The 24,887-nt window shown below is 36.5% G+C and overlaps 1 protein-coding gene across 1 annotated transcript in view; it reads right to left on the minus strand.

Moving 5' to 3' along the window:
* ADAM2 (ADAM metallopeptidase domain 2) overlaps positions 1–24,887 on the minus strand; it is a 101,279-nt gene that overhangs the window by 22,010 nt on the left and 54,382 nt on the right. Inside the window, exons 11-15 of the mRNA XM_086380424.1 lie at positions 23,918–24,054; positions 19,478–19,658; positions 15,271–15,369; positions 14,965–15,160; positions 6,828–6,933 (exon numbers count right to left, since the gene is read on the minus strand). Of these exons, the coding sequence (XP_086236550.1) occupies positions 6,828–6,933; positions 14,965–15,160; positions 15,271–15,369; positions 19,478–19,658; positions 23,918–24,054 (719 nt within the window). The remainder of the gene's footprint in view (positions 1–6,827; positions 6,934–14,964; positions 15,161–15,270; positions 15,370–19,477; positions 19,659–23,917; positions 24,055–24,887) is intronic.

Here is a 24,887-nt window from a genome sequence, read left to right on the forward strand (position 1 = left end):
ATATATGAGTAATGTCTGTGAATTTACCAGTGTCAATTTCCTCGCTTGGATATTCTACTATAGGTAAGATATATAAGTCATTTGAGGTGTTACCATTTGGGGAAAACAGCTGAAGTATACAGGGGTCCTCTGTATTCTTTCTAGGTTATTTTTGAAATTTCCCAAGAATCTGCAGTTAGTTCAGAATAAAAGGATACATAGGTAAAATTCAGTGATAAGAAGGCTCAGTTCAGTTCAGTTCAGTCGCTCAGTCATGTCTGACTCTTTGCGACCCCATGAATCGCAGCACACCAGGCCTCCCTGTCCATCACCAACTCCTGGAGTTCACTCAAACTCACGTCCATCGAGTCAGTGATGCCATCAAGCCATCTCATCCTCTGTCGTCCCCTTCTCCTCCTGCCCCCAATCCCTCCCAGCATCAGAGTCTTTGCCAATGAGTCAACTCTTCACATGAGGTGGCCAAAGTACTGGAGTTTCAGCTTTAGCATCATTCCTTCCAAAGAAATCCAGGGCTGATCTCCTTCAGAATGGACTGGTTGGATCTCCTTGCAGTCCAAGGGACTCTCAAGAGTTTTCTCCAACACCACAGTTCAAAAGCATCAATTCTTCGGCGCTCAGCCTTCTTCACTGTCCAACTCTCACATCCATACATGACCACAGGAAAAACCATAGCCTTGACTAGACGGACCTTTGTTGGCAAAGTAATGTCTCTGCTTTTGAATATGCTATCTAGGTTGGTCATAACTTTCCTTCCAAGGAGTAAGCATCTTTTATTTATTTATTTATTTTTTCATTTTTTAAAAATTTTTTTTATTTTTTTTAAATTTTATTTTTAAACTTTACATAATTGTATTAGTTTTGCCAAATATCAAAATGAATCCTCATCTTTTAATTTCATGGCTGCAGTCACCATCTGCAGTGATTTTGGAGCCCAGAAAAATAAAGTCTGACACTGTTTCCACTGTTTCCCCATCTATTTCCCATGAAGTGATGGGACCGGATGCCATGATCTTAGTTTTCTGAATGTTGAGCTTTAAGCCAACTTTTTCACTCTCCACTTTCACTTTCATCAAGAGGCTTTTTAGTTTTTCTTCACTTTCTGCCATAAGGGTGGTGTCATCTGCATATCTGAGGTTATTGACATTTCTCCCGACAATCTTGATTCCAGCTTGTGCTTCTTCCAGCCCAATGTTTCTCATGATGTACTCTGCATTTAAGTTAAATAAGCAGGGTGACAATATACAGCCTTGACATACTCATTTCCTATTTGGAACCAGTCTGTTGTTCCATGTCCAGTTCTAACTGTTGCTTCCTGACCCTAAACCATTCCAAATAAACTGCCATTACTGACTACCAGGCATGCATTGAATCATTGGTCCACTTTATGAACTGATGGAAACATTAATGCAAAGAGTGCCTACTTTGCCCCATGTGTCTGAAACACAATTCAGGAAAATCTGTCTGCATTTCTCCTGGATACTTTAAACTGCCTAATGTACCACCTGTAGATCAGCAAATAGATTTTATTCAGCTTTCTCTCTGAACATAAACATGTTTTGGTAATGGATTGTATTTTTTCTCATTGGATATTGAATCCTTCCCTTGTAGACAGGTTACTGCTACTTCTGTGGCTGTGTGTGTGGTCAGTTGCCTGACTCTTTGCAACCCCATGGAGTGTAGCCCACCAGTCTCCTCTGTCCATGGAATTTTCCAGGCAATGGACATGAGTTTGAGCAAACTCACAGAGATAGTAAAGTACAGGGAAACCTGGAATGCTGCAATTCATGGGGTCCCAGAGAGTTAGACATGACATGATGACTGAACAACAACAGTAGGAACATATATATTGATAATTACCTTAAATGTAAATGGATTACATGAACCAACCAAAAGACATAGACTGGCTGAGTGGATACAAAGATAAGACATATATGTAAGCTGTCTACAGGAGACCCACATCAGAACTAAGGACACACACACACAGAAAGTGACAGGATGGAAAAAAGGTATTCCACGCAAATGGAAAATAAAAGAAATCTGGTGTAACAATATGCACATCACATGATAGACTTTAAGACAAAGACATAAGAGACAAAGAAGGACACTACATAATGATCAAGGGATAAATCCAAAAAGAAGATATAATAATTGCAAACATATATATGCACCCAATATAGGAGCACCTCAACATGTAAAGCAAATACTAACAACCTTAAACGGAGAAATAGACAGTAACACAATAAGAGTGAGGGACTTTAACAACCCACTTTCATCAATGAACATATCATTCAGACAGAAAACTAATACAGAAACAAGAGCCTTATTGACTCAGAGAATGAACTTACGGTTGCCAGGCTTGGGAGAATGGGGGAAAGGGATAGTTAAGATGTTTGGGATGGACATGTACACACTGTTATATTTTAAATTGGATGACCAGCAAGATTCTACTGTATAGCACAGAGAAATCTGCTTAATGCTATTGAAAGTCTGAATGGGAGGAGATTTAGGGGAAGAATTAATATATGTTTATGAATGGGTGAGTCCCTTTTCTGTCCACCTGAAATTATCACAAGATTGTTAATCATCAATTATATGCCAATATAATAAAATAAAAAGATTTAAAAAAACATAGTATGTTCTTTGACATTCACCTTAATAATTTGTATATTTTTTTGATCGCCTTAGGCAAAGGCAACAGAAGCAGAGAAACAAATGGGACCCAACTGAACTAAAAAGAATTTACATAGCAAAGGAAACCATGGTCAAAACACAAAAGCAATGTGGAAGAAGATATCTGTAAAGGGGTTAATATCCAAAATATATAAAGAACTTATACAACTCAATAGAAAAACCCACCAATTCAGTTAAAATATGGGCATAGGACCTGAATAGTGCTCCCCTGGTGGCTCAGTTGTAAGGAATGCACCTGCAATGCAAGAGACATGGGTTCTATCTCTGCATCAGGAAGATCCCTTGGAGAAGGAAATGGCACCCACTTCAGTATTCTTGCCTGGGAAATCCAATGGACAGAGGAGCCTGGCAGGCTACAGTCTATAAGAGTAACTTATAGAGTAACGCTGTAAGAGTGGGACATGACTTGGCAACTAAACAACAGCAACAACAACAAGGACCTGAATAGACATTTTCCCAAAGGCATACAGAGAGACAAGAGGTACATGAAAAGGCACGAAACATTACTAATCATCAAGGAAATGCAAATCAAAACCGCAGTGAGGTATTATCTCACATCCGTCAGAATGGCTATTTTCAAAGAGACCAAAGAGGGTAAAACAATGACAATAAAAACACGGGCTGGTCAGGATGCAGAGAAAAGAAACTGTAGTAAACACTTAGTGGAAATTGGTTTTGTACATGAAAAACAGTATGGAGTTTCGTAAAACAAAAAAATTAAAATACCATACAATCCAACAGTTCCACTCCTAGATATTTATCTGAAGAAAAGGAAAATACTACTTCAAAGAGATATAGGTACCCTAATGTTTATTGCAGCATTATTTAAAATAGGTAAGATATGGGCTTCTCTGGTGGCTCAGATGGTAAAGAAAGTGCCTGCAGTGCGGAATACCTGGGTTTGATCACTGGGTTGGGAAGATCCCCTGGAGAAGAAATGACAACCCACTCCAGTATTCTTGCCTGGAGAACTGCATGAACAGAGGAGCCTGGGAAGCTACAGTCCATGGGATTGCCAAGAGTCAGACATGACTGAGAGACTAAGACTGAGGTATGGAGGCAACCTAAGTACCCACCATTAGATGAATGTATATAGACGTGAGATACATGTATGTTATTTGTATATTATATATATATATATATATATATATATGACAATATTAGCCACAAAAAAATGGAATCTTGCTGTTTGCAAGAACATGGGTAGACCTGGAGAGCATATTGGTTCATGCATTTTGAAATGAATCAGAGAAAAACAAATATCATATGCTTCTACTTGTATGTGGAATCTAAAAATAAAACAAACAAAGGTGAGAAAAACAGAGATATACTCACAGATTCAGACTAGTGGTTACTAGATCGGAGAAGGATTTGGAAATCACCAAATGGGTGAAGGGGATTAAGAGGTACAAACCACCAGGGGTATAATAAATAGATAAGCCACAGGGATGTAATAGTGCAGCACAGGAAGTATAGTCAGTATTGTCTAATAACTTTGTATGGTGTGTAATTTATAAAAATATTGAATTATTATGTTTTACATCTGAAACTAATACAATGTTTGTAAGTAGGTATACAGAAAATCATAAATGTTATGCAACACTTAAAACACGATATAGGAGCAAATACAGCACTAGATATCAATGCCAAAATGACCCAGATAATGTAGTTAGCAGATAAGTACCTCAGAGCAGCTAATATAAAAAGGTCAATGATTTAAAAGAGAATATAATCACAATAGCTAGAAAGTTTCCTTTAGTCAGAATATGTTTTAGCAATTGTGAAACAAATTTTTGTGCTTCAGGGCTCGAGCATATAAGAAAGCAGTTCATAAATGCAAGCTGTATTTTGCCATAAAATGATCACTATAAGTTCATGTTTTAAAAGCAGAGATACAACAAGTGGATATAGAAATAAATATGTGATACTTGTATGTTCTACCTTTGTTCACTGAGAAGACTTAGAGATCATGAGAAACAGTAGAAATGGGCACAACTGGTGCTGAGATGTTTGTTTTCTAAGTACTCTTCTCTGATAAAGGGCAGCTGGAAATTCCTTTGTTTATTTAGAGAAATAGCTGAATCCACAGCAAGGGTAAAAAAGAAAATATAATAAGTGTCCTAGGATGTCTGTTTTTTTGTGCTAGAGAAATTTGTAAGTTTTTAAAGTATCATACAGACTTTTGAAAAAAACATTGTGGCCAGTTAAAGTAAACTCTCACTAGCCAAAACTGAGACAATTTGAGAAAGCAAGCATTAAAATAAACGATAGTAATTAATTAATTATTAAATAATTAAATAAATAATAATAAATAAATAAATAAATAATTTATTAATAATTCTACACTCTTGAGTCAAGTAACAATTGCTGAGTCTGAACTGATATAGACAAATACAGAAATAAACAAGTAGGAGGGAATACTTCTTTCTACAATACATTTTTAGCTTAAAGACAGGCAATAATGGAATTAGAAAATTACCAGTGAACTTTAAAACTAGAGGGCAAAAGTTTGAAGAACAGAATATGCCTATAGTCTCAGTATTAACTCCCCCCACCAAATTATGCATTAGACACAAAGGGAAAGAGTAACTTTACAACTGAGAGACCTAAAGAAAATTAACTTTACCAAATAGTTTAACCTAACATATCCCACACAGAGAGAAATTGGGATGTACCCTTTGAAAATCGCACTTGATGGTACAACACCACTTTAGTGGCAAGGATGACAAAATTTATAACACGAATCTAACTAACTATCAAACCCAGTTTGAGAAAAATTTTACAAAATAATTGGCCTGTAGTATTTTTTAAAAAAGTAAAAATAACAAATAAAACAAAGAAAATGTTCTAGATTAAAGTTTAAAAATACATTATGACTAATGCAAACATGTGACTCTAGATTTGCTCCTGAACAAAGCAAAGAACTGTAAATACTTTATTGAGATAATGAATGAAGTTTTATTGTGAATTTTGATGACTACAATATAGCCATTAAAAAATTTTGTCCCCAAGAAAGACACAATGGTTTATTTAAGGATAATGAAGCATACTATCCAATTTACATTCAAATGGTTTAGGAAAATAATTTTGAAAGGAGGAAAGGAGAGGAGAATTTGAAAAACAGAAGGACAAAGCAACTGGGCAAAATGCAAGCCACTGGCAAATATGAGTAAAGGTTATATGAGAAATCTTCTTGCTATTCATGCAAACAAATTTTTTTATAGAATTTTAATTTTAGATATCAAACCATGTTTGAAATAGCATAAAAATATCACAGTAACATTCTAGTTCTAATATATACATATAATAATCATAGTAATTAGAACTTCCCAGATGGTGCTAATGGTAAAGAACCTGCTTGCCAATGCAGGAGACATAAGAGACTTGGATTTGATCCCTGGGTGGGGAAGATCCCCTGGAGGAGGGCATGGCTACCTACTCCAGTATTCTTGCCTGGAGAATTCCATGGACAGGGGAGCCTGGTGGGCTACAGTCCAGGGTGACGAAGAGTCGGACATGACTACAGTGACATAGCAGGCACATAGTAATTAACAATTAACACTCATATTGTGCATACTGCGTGTCAGCCCCATTCTAGGTGTGTTTATTAGAGTATCTAAATTCCATACTGGCACAAGCCCAGTGATGTTAGTGAAACCGGTATTCATGTTTTACACCTCAGGAACGTGAGGCACATGTCCAAAGCCACAGCAGTAGGTAACCATCGGGATTAGTCCTTGAAACCAAGATGGCTGCCTGTAGAGCACATGTTCTTAAACACAGTGCTTTACTTCCTGGATAGCAGAAATTCATGCACTTTTATTAGATCACTAAACCATGGTTATCGTTTGTAAAATTAAAGTGATAGCATGCAAAAATGAAAATTACCTTTCCAACTAAAGGGGAATTAATGTACCTATAGGTAAATGAAATGCTCTGTGGGACAGTACAAGTGATAGCTTGGATGTGTGAGAAAGATAAGTACAGACATTCTGTACTTATTTATAGTTTGGTTAAATATAGTCTTAGTTCATGATAAAGTGACATTTTGCTTACGTATAAAGTAAATTATCTCATGGTATTTTCAAATTTAAGACAATAAATAACATTTCTCAGATAGATTTCCTGGAACATACTCAGAGGTACATGGTGTGAACCCAGTAGGAGTTACGCCACAGTTCCCAGACAGATCGTTCATAGAATTAAGCCTCTGGAAACACTCTGCAGGAGCATAAGATGTGCCTGAAAAAAACAGTGTGTGGTTAGTCATACTGCTGCTGCATTTAAAATAATTAATGAGTACATTTATTCTGAGATTGCCTAAAATATTGTACAACATATGAGCATAATACAAAATTGAAAATAAAATAGTTTTAATTAAAGTTACACACAAAAACAACACTTCAGTGAAATATTTAAATATTGAAAGCGTCTTTTCTACTACCCAAACAGATACCTTAGGATTAACTACAGTATGCAGTTTATCTTCTAACTTTTAGTAAGTCTGAAACATATATGTATATAAGAAACATTTTAAACAAATAATTGACTTATTGGTCAATAGTGTTTCTGTGTAAATGTGTTTTCAAGACAAATCATTAAAATGACATCTTTTGTTTTCATCCTACTTTCCCCAGAGCAAAAAATCTTGGAATCACAACTAATTTATTTTCATATTTACTATCCAGTCCACACACATTATGTGCTTAATTCTCATAGGATTCTATCTACTTAAAAAGCAGTTTATCATTACTCTAATGGGAAGATTAAGCCAAAAACCTTTGATTTAACCACAAAGAAATATGAGAACATAAAAGGAGCCTCAGCATCAGGATCTCAGTTGTAAGTCCTAGAGGCAGTAGTAAACTGCGAAAAAGCAATGATTTTCATCCCAGAGGTCATTTGCAAACCTAGTTCTGTGTGAGAGGATCAAAATTATAAGCTTACCCAGGGGAAACAGAACATAAAGAAGGCCAAATTTGGAGGATCATTTACTATAGTGATAAAATTAGAGACTTGGGGGGCCTCAACATATAGTACAGTCCCCTCTTAAGACATTTTCCTGCTTCTAAACATGTGAATCTGGTCCCATCATTTCATGGGAAATAGATGGGGAAACAGTGGAAACAGTGTCAGACTATTTTTTTGGACTCCAAAATCACTGCAGATGGTGACTGCAGCCATGAAATTAAAAGATGCTTACTCCTTGGAAGGAAAGTTATGACCAACCTAGATAGCGTATTAAAAAGCAGAGACATTACTTTGCCAACAAAGGTCCGTCTAGTTAAGGCTATGGTTTTTCCAGAGTCATGTATAGATGTGACAGTTGGACTGTGAAGAAAGCTGAGCACTGAAGAATTGATGCTTTTGAACTGTGGTGTTGAAGAAGACTCTTGAGAGTCCCTTGGACTACAAGGAGGTCCAACTAGTCCATCCTAAAGGAGATCAGTCCTAGGTGTTCATTGGAAGGACTGATGCTGAAGCTGAAAATCCAATACTTTGGCTACCTCATGCGAAGAATTGACTCATTGGAAAAGACCCTAATGCTGGCAGGGATTGAGGGCAGGAGGAAAAGGGGACGACAGAGGATGAGATCGCTGGATGGCATCACTGACTCGATGGACCTGAGCTTGGCTAAACTCCGGGAGTTGGTGATGGATAGGGAGGCCTGGCGTGCTGCAGTTCATGGGGTCGCAAAGAGTCGGACACGATTGAATGACTGAATTTGAAGTGAAACATGTAAAGAGAAGGAAATTAAAATATAAATAAATGACTTCCAGAAAGCAGAGCATTATTTGTCTGCAGTTTCTGCACTGTGGTTACATACATACAATCTCTCAATTGAAAGTCCTGGAGAGTTATGCCCTAGAAATGAGTGAACTAGATATAGAGTGAACTTAACAACAACTCTAATGGAACCTTAACAATTTTGGTTTCTAATTCAATTAAAGTGATTGTTCTCTTACTTCATATACTTAGCAGAAGAAAAAGATGGATGTATTCATATAAGATACAGTGTTTATATGAGAAGCATTTAAACTGAAAACACAGTTTCTGTAAGTAAAAAATGTAGAAGAAGACAGAGAAAAAAACTTTTAACTAACAATATGTCTTTATATAAAGCATTCAAGAAAAAATATAAAACAAAGACATCTACATATGTTAAAATAATTACGAGAACCAAGGTACGTGTACACTAAAATTAACTATAGAGATATAAATCTTTAAGAAGGCAGGGCATCAAAAATAAATACATTGAGATAATTATGGAGAGACAAACAAATATAAATTGAAATTTAGAAATCTGTATAATAGTACAGTGTTTACACCACAGTCACAAGACACTTAGGAACACTAAGCAGAACTACAGGCTCACAAACACACATTCAAATATATAATATGGAGACTGATAAAACCCAAAGACCAAAAAAATCTTCATGGCTTAAAGAGAAAAGAGATACAATATGATAGATTTTTTCTTCAGAAATATGCAAGTCATGTAACTATGGAGTAATCTCTTTAAAATGCTGATGGAAATAGAGGTTCCATTTCAAGATGGTGAAGTACACACAGAAAAATCTTGAACTCGCAACTTTTTACAAACACATCAAATCTACAGCTACACATGGAACAATTTCTAGTGAAGAAAAGCTAAAAACTGGTGGAATGACCACTTTACACTGAGCAAACAAGAGAAAGGCCACACTGAAGCAGGTAAGAAAGGCTGAGACACAGTCTTGCCATAAACTCACCCCAGCACACCAATCCCACAATTGGGAGGGAACTCAAAACCAAGAGTTCCTCCCTGAGGCGGTGAAGTATTTGACTCACATCAGGCGCCACAGCTTTTAAATCCTGTACCTGAAAGATGAGCCCCCGAAACCTCCAACACTGATAACAAACAGAGGCTCATGTCTATGAGACCTACAAGGCTGTAGAGAATTGTGAAATGCTTCTGATGGCCAGTGCGGTGTATGCTCAAGCCTCCCACAAGACTGTAACTAAGGGAGAAAGAGTTCTTAACCAGCTACCATATCCAGGGCAGGACAAGAGGGAACAGTTAGAGGAGCCCAGTCCTTCTGTAAAAGAGGCCTGTGAGCTTACCTCAGGAGCTATGTCCTGAGGGTCAGGCTTCTGATTAAACAGGGACCTGCTGGGATCCTTCACTGAGACTTTGGAGGGTGAGCGCTATCTTTCGGTTCTCAACCTGCCACACCTCAGAGTGCCAGAATTTCCTGGAAGGGAGCCTTCACATACATCTTAGGCTCTGGCTTTTTACATATGGTGCTCTCATTTGTGTGGCTTCATCCCAGGGACATTCCTTGGTCATCTGATTCTAGTGACCAGAGGCACTTGCATTCCTGGGTCCCATGGAATGGTAATGAGAAATGGAATATTTCTTGCTGTATAAGTAACTAGAGATATCACAGTCTTCGGGGATTGCAGCCCTCCAGTGTGAGCAGGTGAACCTTGAGGGAACTCAGGAAGGAGAATACCTGAGATCTAGCGGTCATCAGACTACAGCTGTACCCTATAGTAAGCCCCAGGGAAGCTCACCATGTCAAAGACACAGAATACTGGCTCCAGATAGCTGAGGTGAATATCAAAGGAATGATTTCAGTGAGCCCAGACTCTTGCATCTTCCCATACATAGAAAAGTGCTAAATTCATTAACTTGGGTTATCTGGTTTTCTTTAATTAACAATAATCTTTTGATATTTGGTTTTCCTGTTATTTGTTGCAAAAGTTCCATGTAACCTGGCTCCTTCCCTCGCCTCTTTGGGGTAGTTTTCTCAGGGTTACTTGAGATGCTCTCTCTTGAGCTTGAAGCCCTAAAAATTCCAACCGAATAAAACAAAACTCTCAATTTTTAGGTTGTGGATGTTTTTAAAGTCGACAGTAATAATGGGAGAGAGTTTCTAGCCAGTTAATGGCCCTAGAACACGGCACAGATAACTGGCTGAAATGCACACTCAGTCTTGCTGTGAAAGAGACCTTCGTTTGTCTGGAAGCTCTGGCTTGAAGGGATGGCATCAGATTTGGGTGAGATTCTGTTTCTCTGATGGAATCCTGGTGGATACAGTTCTTAAGACAGAGGGCTTTGTGATGTTTTACCTTGGAGATATTCTCATCTTTCTTCAGCGGCATGGTAGCCAAAAGCCTTACAGCTAATGAAGAGGTCTGGCCTATTTTGAGCTTTGTTATAAGCAACAAAGCGTAGTCAGACAATTATTCAAACTTTTACTTACCTAGAAAATCTCTATTCTGGGGGTGTTTTTCTAAGAGGAGTGTGAAAAAGCTGGCATGAAACTCAACATTCAAAACACAAAAACCATAGCATCGGGTCCCATCACTTCATGGCAAATAGAAGGGGAAAAAGTGGAAGCAGTGACAGATTTAATTTTCTTGGGCTCCAAAATCACTGCAGACAGTGACTGCAGCTGTGAAGTTAAAAGACACTTGCTCCTTGGAAGGAAAGCTATGACAAACCTAGATAGAGTATCAAAAAGCAGAGACATCACTTTGCCAGCAAAGGTCTGTATAGTAAAAGCTATGATTTTTCCAGTAGTCAAGTACACATGTGAGAGCTGGACCATAAAGAAGGCTGAGTGCTGAAGAATTGATGTTTTCAAATTGTAGTGCCAGAGAAGACTCTCGAGTGTCCTTTGAACTGCAAAGAGATCAAATCAGTCAATCCTAAAGGAAATCAACTCTGAATATTCTTACAGAGACTGGTGCTGGCCACCTGATGTGAAGAGCTGATTCATTGGAAAACACCCTGATGCTGGGAAAGATTGAAGGCAAAAGGAAAAGAGGGCAGTAGAGGATGAGATGGTTAGACAGCATCACCGACTCAGTGGACATGAATCTGAGCAAACCTCTGGAGATAGTGAAGGACAGGGACGCTGCAGTCCATGGGGCTGCAAAGATTTGAAAGCAATATAGCGACTGAAAAACAACAACAAGAAAAAGAGCTCAGCTCAGTGGGAAAAAGAGCCTCACACCCAGGGAAATACTGAAATAATAGCAATATGACAGCAACACTGCAGCAGTTGAGGCAAACAAGAGCCTTCTGGGAATTTAAAAGGAAACTTTGGAGAACTAGATGATCATAAGGAATGTTGAAAAGCTCAAATACGCAACTGGATCTGAAAAGAGGTACACATTCCAAGAACAATTCTAGGAAAGAGAAGTCCCCAGTCACTCCTCTGGATTATATTTAAGTTCTGAACTAGCAAGAAGTGAAAGCTATGCCTGTCTTGCAAACCACCTTGAAGCTTGAAACTGTCCCTTGGCATTGTGGATAGAAAATAAACAGTCAAAGCATTGAAGAGTATCTGACAGGTTTCAGCTTGGCACTAAATTGTGCTAATTAGGAGTTATCCCTGGGAAGCCTGACTTAAAAATAAAAAGAATTTGGGGAGATTAAAAGTTAAAAGAAAATTTAAAAAAATTAAAAGAAAAAGAAAAAACTAGCAAAGAGCTCAGTGGCTGCATATAGTACAGAATACAGAACCTGAAAATTTAGTCCAGGAAAGTCACTAAACAAATAGTCAGTAAGACAATAAGAACAACAAAAACCCTTGGAGAAATCTGAATCAAAATTGTTAAAATATATTGTCTAAAATTTCTAAAAATTAAAAAGCTTTAAAAAATAATTTTACATGACATGCAAAAAAATGAAAGTATGCTACATACCTAGAAAAAAAAAAGCCAATGGGAAATATCCTCACAGATCTCAAATTTTGAATCCAGTACACAAAGACTTAAAATAGCTATTACAGATATGTTAAAATTACCAGAGGAAACCATTTCTTAAAAACTAAATGGGAAATGCTAATATAGACTTTTAAATTAAAAAAAGGGAACCAAATAGAAATTCTGAACTGAAAACTATTTTAACTAAAATGAAAGACTTCACTACAGAAATTTTAAAATCAATAGAATTAATCTCGCAGGCTTTATTGACCTAAAGATAGACCAGTGGAGTTTATCCAGTATGAGGAAAGAAAGAAAATCAAATAATGAAAAGTAAAGAGAGCTTAATGGATCAGTGGGGCAACATCAAGCATATGAAATATTGGCACATAGGGATTCCAAAAATGGGGAAAAAATAGAAAAGGGTGGTGAAATATTTTAAGAAATGACTGAAAACTTTTCATATTTAACGATGTATCTATATCTATCTATATATTTACAAAAAGGTTTAAAAAAATACACATAGAATAATCGTAAAGAAATCCACAGATCAAGGTCAAACTGATTACACTCTTTATTAGGGACGAGGGAAGCCAGGTGACAGAATTTTGAAAGGAAAAGGCTAAAGATCCTATATTCAGCTAAACTCTCCTAAAAAAATTAGGAGAAATTGTAGCATTCCAAGACAAACACAATGAGAAACACCTTTAGCAAACCTTTCCAGTAAGATCTACTAAAGTGCATCCTTAAGGCTGAAATCAAAGGACAGGAGGAGGTAACTAGGATCCACATGAAGTAACACTTCATGCTAATATAGTCAACTATCAAATAAAGTAAAAGAAAATATAATAGGTAGTGCAAATATATTTATTGTTTGGACTTTCTTCTGTAGATTTTAAAAGACCATTGCATAAAAACAATTATTATAAAACTTTGTCATTTAGACTTAGGTGAAGATACTTGCCAGAAACAGAACATAAGCTAAGTTTTGGTTTACTGTTGAAATGAAATCAATATTAATTGAATGTCTTAAGATAGTAATTGTAACACCCAAGCAAACCATTCAGAAATAACTAAATACATACAGTAAAATAAATCACAGGGAGATTGAACTATTACACTAGAAAATCTCTATTCAACACAGATGTTATTGAGGAACAGAAGGTAAAATAAAATATTGAAAACACATAGTAAAATAGCAATTGGAACTGCTACCTTATATGAGTAAGCACTGCAATCAAAAAGAAGCGATTGGCAGAATAAATCACAAAACATGATGCAACTATATGAAGGTTGGAACAGTCAGGCAGATTGGGCAAGACAGAGATCGCCTAAGTACAACTAGGCAATTCTATGAGCCAAGGCTGTTTTATTCTGGATTCACCTTGTTATCTTGGGTGTGGCCCTTGTACTGATTCAGAACCTTGCAGTATTTATCTTCTCTTCACTGAAAGCTTGCTAGGGATAAATACATACTCTTTAGTCCTCAGAATAGCTTCCTAGCCTACCAACAAAGGCACTTCTAAATGTAGCAAAATCTTCTAGAGGAAGACTAAGAACTTTTAAGGGAAAATTCCTCTACCATTTGGTCTTTGATCATCTTGTGGCTGTACAAAAATTCATAATGCCTTTCTAATTTTTTAAATCGAATTCACCAAGTTTCTGAGCAGCTGCCAAGTTCCAAGGATGAGGATACCTCAAAGAAAAATAGTCTATGGTTTTGACAGCTCCCTCTCCTTAAATTCCAACTGCTAAAACTTTTCTATTTGATCTCTTTTTTTTTTTTTCCTTGAAGATCTCTGCTAAGCCAAGACTGATCTTCAACATTCAGAAGCTGCATATGGCCGTAGGAACATAAATAGCTGTCAGTTGTTCCCTAAGATAGGCAAAGTTTCTCTGCTATAGAGATTTTTAAATTTGTTGTCATTGGTTTCACTATATTCTACAGCCTTTAAAAATATATCATTAATGCAACATGCCTTGATTTTTCTAGTCATTTTCTTGTAATTGCTTCTGTTACTACTTGATATACTCTTTCTCTCAATTTAATACTGAACACAGGATTTATATTTAATGTAACTTATAAGTATGTAAATATAAATAACCAGCCTTACTATTTGTTTTCACATCCTATGTTATTTAGTTTACTCTGTTCTTGCCTTCTTTTGGGTTAATCAAATATGTTAAATGCTTTTGTTGTTCTCCTCTTTATTAGTTTTTAGTTTTTAATTACTATATTATTTTTCTTGTATTTATCTTAGATTACAAAACAAATATTTGAGTTATATCAATACTTAATTATTCTGGATGCTGCATTTTATTGAAATGACTGAGTTTTATTTCATTTATTTTTCCTGGGGATGTTATCTTTTTCTATTTTTATTCTCCTAGAGTTTAACATTATTTTTGACATTTTATTTATTTTATTTTAAAAATTAATTTAAGTATTTTTGACATTTTAATTGCTTCATATCATAATATCCTTTGTCCTTTCTAATATATACATGTAAAGATAGGTATATTAGTCAGTTTCCAGAAAAATACATATACAGGCAGTCAAATTAAAATAAATACCTTCACCAAATATGTCAAAACATTGTTTTATCCCATCCACACATATTCCACTGATACAGAGCCATTGATTCTGTCCACACGGATGCCCATCCTGAACATACATATCTTCTTGACATGCTGCTGATGAACCATTGCAATATTCATGGAGATCACATTCATCAGTGGAACCCCTACATATGTGTCCTTTTGGTATAAACTGGTGGGATGAGTTAAACAATATTGAGTAAAGCAGAATGTGAGCATTTAAATATTATAAAAAATGATAGCTTTACTAATATAGGTAATAAAATGTTTAAAGACTCTTACAGCACAAGATTCACAACACAGTCCAGTATCACAAGCTGACCCAGGCTGGAATCTACACGTGTCAGCGACACAGCACGTATCTGGCAGGGCGTCACAAGCCTGAAAGGCAAATCAAATGCTCTGAAATATCTTCCAACTTTACATTAAACAGATATTTAACAAGGACAGCATATTACATAATATATAGACAGATGCTTAACTTAAATGTTGGCAAATGGAAAAATATAAAGCCACTTATTCATTAATTTATTTAACATTTATTCATTACCTAATGTGCTAAACCAAGTGTTCTGTATATCACTAAGCTTGACTATTTTGGTAGTAGGATTTTCTGAGGTCCTGGAGTCCACCAAAGCCAAGACATCAATACCCACAAGTTTATTTCGGGAGGAGGGAGAGAAAATTGGAAGATGGGATTGACACATACACTACTATTTATAAAATAGATAACTAATAAGGACCTACTGAATAGCACAGGGAACTCTATTCAATACTCTCTAATGGCCTATGTGGGAACAAAATCTAAAGAAGAGTGGATATATAGTCAAGGCTATGGTTTTTCCAGTAGTCATGTATGGATGTGAGAGTTGGACTGTAAAAAAGCTGAGAGCCGAAGACGGAGAAGGCAATGGCACCCTACTCCAGTACTCTTGCCTGGAAAATCCCATGGACGAAGGAGCCTGGTAGGCTGCAGTCCATGGGGTCGCTAAGAGTCCGACACGACTGAGCGACTTCACTTTCACTTTTCACTTTCATGCATTGGAGAAGGAAATGGCAACCCACTCCAGTGTTCTTGCCTGGAGAATGAATCCCAGGGACGGGGGAGCCTGGCGGGCTGCCGTCTATGGGGTCGCACAGAGTCGGACACGACTGAAGTGACTTAGCAGAGAGCCGAAGAAGTGATGCCTTTGAACTGTGGTGTTGGATAAGACTCTTGAGAGTCCCTTGGACTGTAAGGAGATCCAACCAGTCTATCCTAAATGAGATCAGTCCTGGGTGTTCATTGGAAGGTCTGATGTTGAAGCTTAAACTCTAATACTTTGGCCACCTGATACGAAGAGCTGACTCATTGGAAAAGACCCTGATGCTGGGAAAGATTGAGGGCAGGAGGAGAATGGGACAATAGAGGATGAGGTGGCTGGATGGCATCACTGACTCAATGGACATGGGTTTGGGTGGGCTCTGGGAGTTGGTGTTGGACAGGGAGGCCTGGTGTGCTGCAGCTCATGGGGTCTCAAAGAGTTGGACACGACTGAGCGACTGAACTGAAAACTGTGCTGATTTACTGTACAGCAGAAATGAACACAACACTATAAATCAGCTATACACTATCAACTTTTTTTAATTAAAAAAGTAAAATAAAATTAAAAAGCTAAGAAATTGAGATTTTTGGCTCTTATAACAAAGTTATTTCACAAGATGTGAAATAAACATAAGTTATGATTTTAAAAGTTGATTAGTTCTTAGTCAATTTTTATGAATCTACTGTATTTTGATGTCTTTACCTTTTAAAGGATATTCAAAGTTTGCTTATAATTATCTAAAGATGAAGAGATACAAAATGATATTTCTGAACTTAGTTGAAATCATCACCTTTAATCGTTCATCCATATGTATTACGGTCTTGTTTTATGTTATAATTCATCTGTAACCTGTAACTGGTGGTTCTGTGTTTTAAAATTCCATTTTTAGAGTTAATAAAAAGCAACTGATAGGAAATAAGGATGGAGAGAGAGAAGACAGACACACAGGTGCGCGCGCGCACGCACACACACACACACACACACACACACAAACATGCACATTTTTAAATACCTGGGGATTTGAAATAGAGTTAATTGGGCAAACATTTTCAATAAGTTACAAAAAATAAATCATGGATTTTAGTAGTCTTATATGGGTTATGGCATGCTACTTCCTAGGGCACACAAAGTTTGCAGTATTTTCCAGAACTATTTTGCCTAATTAATGTCATTCCTATCTCTATGAGATTCCAGAGGGTAAAATTTTCTCAGGCAAGAATACTGGAGTGGGTTGCCATTTCCTTCTTCAGGGGATCTTTCTGATCCAGGGATCCAACCTGCATCTGTTACATTGGCAGGTGGGTTCTTTACCACTGTGCCACCTGGGAAGCCCCAGGAAAACTGGACAGATGCATGTAAACCAATGAAGTCAGACCACTCCTCCACACCATACACAAAAAGAAACTTAAAATGGCTTACATAAAAGACACATCATAAATCTCCTAGAAGAGAACATAGGCAAAAAATTCTCTGGCATAAATCATAGCCATGTTAGGTCAGTCTCCCAAGGCAATAGAGATAAAAGCAAAAATAAATAAATGGGACCTAATTAAACTTCCAAGTTTTTGCACCACAAAGGAAACAAACTAAGTCAAAAGACAACTAGCAGACTGCGAGAAAATATTTACAAATGATGCAACTGACAAGAGCTTAATTTCAAACTGCTTGTACAACTCAACAACAGAAAACCAATAAACCCAGTTGAAAAATGGGCAGGAGACATAAATAGACATTTCCCCAAAGAAGACATACAGATGGCCAATAGACACATGAAAAGATACTCAACATCATTAGTTATTAGAGAAATGCAAATCAACACTATAGTGTGATATTACCTGACACATTCAGAAAGGCCATCATTAAAAAAACCAAAACTCTATAAAGAACATGCTGAAGAGGGTTTGGAGAAAAAGGAACCCTTCCACATTGTTGGTGGGATTGTAAGTTAGTGCAGCCACTACAGAAAACATCATAAAGATTCCTGAAAAACTGAAAATATAGTTGCTCTATGATCCAGCATTCCCACTTCTGAGCACATATCTGGAAAAACTATCATTTAAAATTAAAACTATCACTAAACTATCATTTAAATATATCATGAATTCCTATATTCACAGCAGTGCTATTCACAGTAGCCAAGACATGGAAACCACCTAAATGTCCATCAACAGATGCACGGATAAAGACCATGTGGTACATATACACATGAAATACTACTCAGTCATAAAAAGTAATGAAATAATGCCATTTACAGCAACATGTTTCAACCTAGAGATTATCATACCAAATTAAGTAAGTCAGAAAGGGAAAGACAAATGCCATGTGATATCACTTATATGTGGAATCTAAAATATTACACGAACTGATCTATGAAACTGAAAGAGACACATAGAACAGAGGACAGGGGTGTGGTTGCCAAGGGTTCTGGGTGGAGGAGGAATGAGTTTGGAGTTTGCGTTAGCAGATACAAACTATTACCTTATAGAATGGATAAATAATGAGGTCCATGGGTCTCCTGCATTACAGGCAGACTTTACTATCTGAGCCACCAGGGAAGCCCCATTGTATAGCATAGGTAACTAGATTCAGTACCCTATAATAAACTATAATGGAAAAGAATATAATAAAGAATGCATTTACATACACGCATGTATAAAATGAATAACTGTGCTGTACAACAGTAGTTAACACAACACTGTAAATCAGATATACTTCAACAGTTGTTTTCATAAAGAGTTTTATGTTTAGAAACTGTAATTTGCAGCTCCACAAGCCAATCATGTTATTGTTTTAGTTGCTAAGTCATGTCTGACTCTGCGACCCCTGGCCTCCAGGCTCCTCTGCCCACAGGATTTCCCAGGCAAGAATACTGGCATGGGTTGCCATTTCCTTCTCCACGGGATCTTCCCAATCCACTGATCTCACCCGGGACTCCTGCCATGTCTCTCCTGCATTGCAGATGGATTCTCTACAACTGAACCACCAGGGAAGCCCAAATAATATATATATACATATACATATACATATATATATATAAATATAACTTTGCTGTACAACAGAAGTTAACACAACATTGTAAATCAGCTATACTGCAATAAAAATAAAACTTTTTACAAAAAAAAAATACTAAGGAAGTGTATACACAAGAGGGGAAGCATAAACCTTGGTCAATTCAGCTGAAGGATTAAGACCCTGAAAATCATCAGTATGAATAATCTACAAACTGCTGAATTCACATACAAAAATATATGTGTAGTCATTAATTTAATATAATCCCAATATGCATTCTTAAGGCCTTTGCTAAAAAGCAAGTTTGATAAATTAGGTGAAATAGCAGTATTATACTATAAAATTAATACTTTTTGGTGTAATTCTGGTATATAGTTTTCCAAATTTGTACCAACCTTCTTATTGCCACAGTCACATTGTTCTCCCTCTTCAACTTTTCCATTACCACAAACTGCACTTTTGTATGTTGGATCTAAACGTGGCTGGTTTTGAAGACACTGGGACTTTGGCTTTGAAATAAAACGTAAAAAATCTTCCACGCTGCAGTTACTAAACAACTTCACACCACTGGAATGACTAAAAACACATTGACATTACATTTTTATGTAACCATTGCTTCCTGAAAATTGCTTAGCCTCAGAATACAAGTCTATAATTTAACAATAAATATAGCTAATATAAAATTACTGAATTTTAAGGTAATGGGCTCAAACCTTAGTTATGTGGATTATTACTCAAAAATGTTATTCACATGAGTATCATGAAAAAAATTAGAGAATTTTGGACAAACTGCCAATGTTTTTATTTTTTTGTGGTTGCTCCCAGGTGGAACATACTCTTTTAGTCATAATAACCACAAATAAGAGATACATTATTATATTGACAACAATTCAGATAACTTCTATCTAAATGCTAGAAAACAAAAGGAGAAAAGTTGATAGAACTTGAATATTACTGAGAAGCAGGCAGTGCAAGATGTTTATTTTGTGTGAACTGGCCTATAAGTACACTTTCTGACAATGAAAGCAATGTTGTCATTAGAAAGAGATGGCCAATCATAATTATACCCAACTGGATAATTTATTTGCAGCTGGAACCTTTCACAGATTAGCTGGATGTTCTCATTCTCCTGTCTCCCATTTTTCCTTGATAATAGAACTTCTGATTTTCAGCTGAATACATGACTTCCCTGTATGATACCTACATTTCCCTTTTGTAAACCATAGGAGCAGACCACTGGCCTTAAAATGAAACCATGAATTTAAGTTACATGAAGTAATGTTTACAGCCATGCTTTTTATCTGCACCTTTACTGTACTGGCAAGAGGCCTCAGTCCCTGGCCATATGGCTCTCTATAGAAAGTTACTCGAGGGTCCTCATGGTATTGCACCTACCTCCAACCCGAGTGCCTGATCAAAGAGAGAATACAGAGAAATTTGCAAACTTTCTAATTATATAATCTTGAAAGTCACACACCATCATTGCTACCAATTTCTACCAATTTCTATTTGATGAAATCAAGTCACCAAATCCAACCCACGTTCAATAGAGGGAAATCAAACTCTATACGTGTATACCTGTGGCAGATTCATGTTGCTGTATGGCAAAACCAATGCAATATTGTAAAGTAATCAACCTCCAATTAAAATAAATAAATTTATTAAAAAAAATAAAACGTTCATGTTAAAGTGTCTCTGAAAAAAAAAATGAATAAATTTTGAAAATGTACAACAATGTAATTGCAATTAACAGAACAACATTTTACACTTGAAATGTGGTAAGACAGTAGAATTTAATTATTTTCAACATGAAGAAAAATATAAGACAGGAAGTAATTGACATGCTAATTATCTTGATTGTGATTATAAAAAAAATAAAGAAACAAAGTTCCTAGTTCCTAAAATTTCAAAGAAAGTCAAAATTCTCAGGCATATCATGTAGCACATCTGAGCTGCTGGAGACACAGACTGTATAAGCCATGGACTATTGATTGGAAGTCCCCAGAAAAATTACAGTCTTTTAAAAAAAATCAGTGTGTGACATGTATTTTCTATGGATTATAGAAACAAAATAACACGTTAAACTCCTTAGGTTTTGCTATTTAATAAGCCACATTTTAAGGTTAAGACTGAGTACAACTGCCTCAGAAAGGCATGTGTTCAACCAGGATAGGACTCAGTTCTATGTAAATCACTGAATGTGATTTTGCCAAAAGTCATTAAACACCAGTAATTCTAGGACATGTTTCCCATCAGTTTAAAGACTACCAACAAATCTTTTTCAAATATGCTATTTACTCAGATTTTCCTTTAAATAGTGATAGATTTTTCACATCAATTTTTTGCCAGTCAATAATGATCAAAATGGTCATGTACAGATGTGAGAGTTGGACTATAAAGAAAGCTTTTGAACTGTGTGAGGTGTTGGAGAAGACTTTTGAAAGTCCCTTGGACTGCAAGGAGAGCAAACCAATCAATCCTAAAGGAAACCAGTCCTGAATATTCATTGGATCGACTGATGCTAAAGCTGAAGCTCCAATACTTTGGCCACCTGATGCAAAGAGCTGACTCATTTGAAAAGACCCTAATTCTGGGAAAGATTGAAGGCAGAAGGAGAAGGGGATGACAGAGGATGAGATGGTTGGATGGGATCACCAATGCTATGGACATGAGTTTGAGTAAGCTCCGGGAGTTGGTGATAGACAAGGAAGCCTGGCGTGCTGCAGTTCCTGGGGTGGCAGAGTCAGACATGACTGAGCAACTGAATTGATCAAAATGTCTGTGTCCTCCAAAATTTCACAATCATGCTATTAAAATGATGCAATACATTGAAAGATAAGATTAACAAACATTTTTTTGCAAGATTGTAATTTTTCAAGTTAAGCTTTTTAAAAAAGCTTTCCACAGATGCATGGTTGTTTCTATATGTGTATTAATAACTTCACCAATTTTATACAGGCCATCATTTTATATTTTAAGTAAAATATCTATTTTTTCCTATCTACACAAGAATCAAAATTCTATTATGTCAAAAAATTAATGAAAAAATTTCAATACTCATTACTACTGCAAATTAAAGTTTGTTTATTGATTAAGTTGTTTTGGGAGAGAAACTGGAAGGTGAAAAAAGGCAAAATATTTGAGATAATATAGAAGAAATTAAATTTATTGTTAAATAAAATGATGTACTGTTGGGTTTACAGTCCAAGAAAAAAAGGATAAAAGTCTGGCTTCAGTCACTGATTGGATGATGGTTTCCCTAAGTCTCCTGACTATTTGGTCCTAACTCTATAAAATCTCATAGCATATTCTAAGAATATTGAGGATAATAACAAAGAATTCACTAGGCCTTTGAGGCACATTAAGTACTGCAAAGGGCCTTCTCTAGTGACAAAGAAAAAGCCAAACCTGTGTCTTCTGCATTGCAGGTGGATTCTCTACCACTGAGCTTCCAGAGAAGCCCCTGCTTATATTATCCATCAGTTTTTTGTAGGTTGTCCACTTTTTTCCATTTAAGCCCCTAGCATATTCAGTTCAGTTCAGTTCAGTTGCTCAGTCGTGTCCGACTCTTTGCGACCCCATGAATTGCAGCACGCCAGGCCTCCCTGTCCATCACCAACTCCCGGAGTTCACGCAGACTCACGTCCATTGAGTCAGTGATGCCATCCAGCCATCTCATCCTCTGTCATCCCCTTCTCCTCCTGCCCCCAATCCCTCCCAGCACCAGAGTCTTTTCCAATGAGTCAACTCTTCACATGAGGTGGTCAAAGTATTGGAGTTTCAGTTTTAGCATCAGTCCTTCCAATGAACACCCAGGCTAGCATATTAATCATAGTTAAACTCTCAGTCTATAATTGCAAAATCTTTGCCATATCTGAACCAAGTTCTCATGCCTGCTTTTTCTCATGCTTTCTCATGCTCTGCTTTTCCTTGACCTTAGTTTGACTTGTAGCTTTGTGTTGAAAGCTGGACTTGTGGTAGATGTCAGAGGCTTCAGATTCTTCAGGTGTCTTCTGTTGTCTCCCTATTGTCTATGGGTTTTCCCAGTAACTCTATCTAAAATGGAGTCTGTGCTGGCAACTCTCATGGTGTAATGTATGGCTTTGCTACCAAAGCCCTGTGCACGTGGGGGTGAGGTGCTGAAAAGCATCTTTGAAATCAGTAGATGTCAAAATTTCAGGCTGAGCTAGGTAGAATGAAGAAGATTCATGTTAAAAGGCCTTACTAAGTCATTCTTGTATAATCACGTCTGTATTTGGCTTATCAAATCATGCATTAAGCTGTAAAATCATGCAAGTAACAAAGTGATGAATGTAAAGTGTGACCTACCTCTACATTTATCATTTTGTTACTTGCTTGATTTTATAGCTTAATTCATAATTTGATAAGCCAGAAATGGTAAGTAGGTCACAGAGGGGGCTTCCCTGGTAGCTCAGACGGTAAAGAATCCGCCTGCAATGCGGGAGAGCTGGGTTCAGTCTGAGGGTTGGGAAGATGCCCTGGAGGAGGGCATAGAAACCCACTCCAGTATTCCTGCCTGGAGAATCCCCATGGACAGAGCAGCCTGGTGGGGTCCATGGGGTCACAAAGAGACGGACATGACTGACTAAGCACATAGGTCACATGTGAGAAAGTGTGACATTAGATTACAAGAAATACTGAGAGATGCATGCAGCAGGGGCATTGGATTATATATTTTGATTTGGGATCAGTGACCACAATTTATATTTGACTATTAATAATTATTTTGATAGCAGAGATTTCATAAACAAAATACACAAAGCTTGTTTCACATAAACTATGTATGTAAAGCATATAAAAATGAAGCATCTTACACAGCTGCTGGGTTCATTATGCAGACGTCTCCTGGGCAATGGCATTTGTTAATGTCATCATAAGGTATTCCCATACTAAGGCTCAATAATTGAGCTATTATAACGGCAAGTGATTCCAGGCTTATGGTGCTGGAGTGCTGGGAAAAAAAAACACACACTTATACATTCACATATATGAAGTATAATTATTAGAAATAGTCACATGATGAAATGCAATTGAGACATCAAATATGTCAATCACAGAAGGTATCATTATCAATATAAGGGAAAATATAAAAAGCAAAATGTGAAATTTTACCAAAATGCAGATGTATAGTTCATTTGTTGGCATCAGGCCAAGAAAATATTTGTAGCAATAACTTGTTATTCATATATAACAATAGTGCAATGTTTTACTTTTAAAAGAAAGTCAAAAAAGACACCTACTTATATACACACAGTGCCAGTAATAAGTGAATAGTGTTCATTTATAATTTAATTATTAAGAGATAATATTTTATATGATGTTTCACACATTTTCAAATATCATAAATTAACCCTTATATTAATTTAGATTATGGTAATAATGAGTCCTGCTTTTTCTTGCTTTTTTTCCTTTTTTTTTTAAAGAATAGCAAGTAAAAGCAGAAAAAAAAGAAAGAGTCATTTTTACCATAGTCTAAATTAGCAAGAGAATTTCAGAAAAACATCTGCTTTTGCTTTATTGACTACACCAAAGCATTTGACTGTGTGGATCACAACAAACTGTGGAAAATTCTTAAAGAGGTGGAAATACCAGACTACCTGATCTGCCTTCTGAGAAATCTGTATGCAGGTCAAGAAGCAACAGTTAGAAATGGACATGGAACAACAGACTGGTTTCAAATTGGGAAAGGAGTACGTCAAGGCTGTATATTGTCACCCTGTTTATTTAACTCATATACAGAGTACATCATGTGAAATGCTGGGCTGGATGAAGCACAAGCTGGAA

This window comes from Bos grunniens, chromosome 27 (genome assembly GCF_055505025.1).
Source record: "Bos grunniens cultivar Pamir isolate PY7600 chromosome 27, Bosgru_T2T1.0, whole genome shotgun sequence".
In the NCBI taxonomy this organism is placed as follows: Eukaryota; Metazoa; Chordata; class Mammalia; order Artiodactyla; family Bovidae; genus Bos; species Bos grunniens.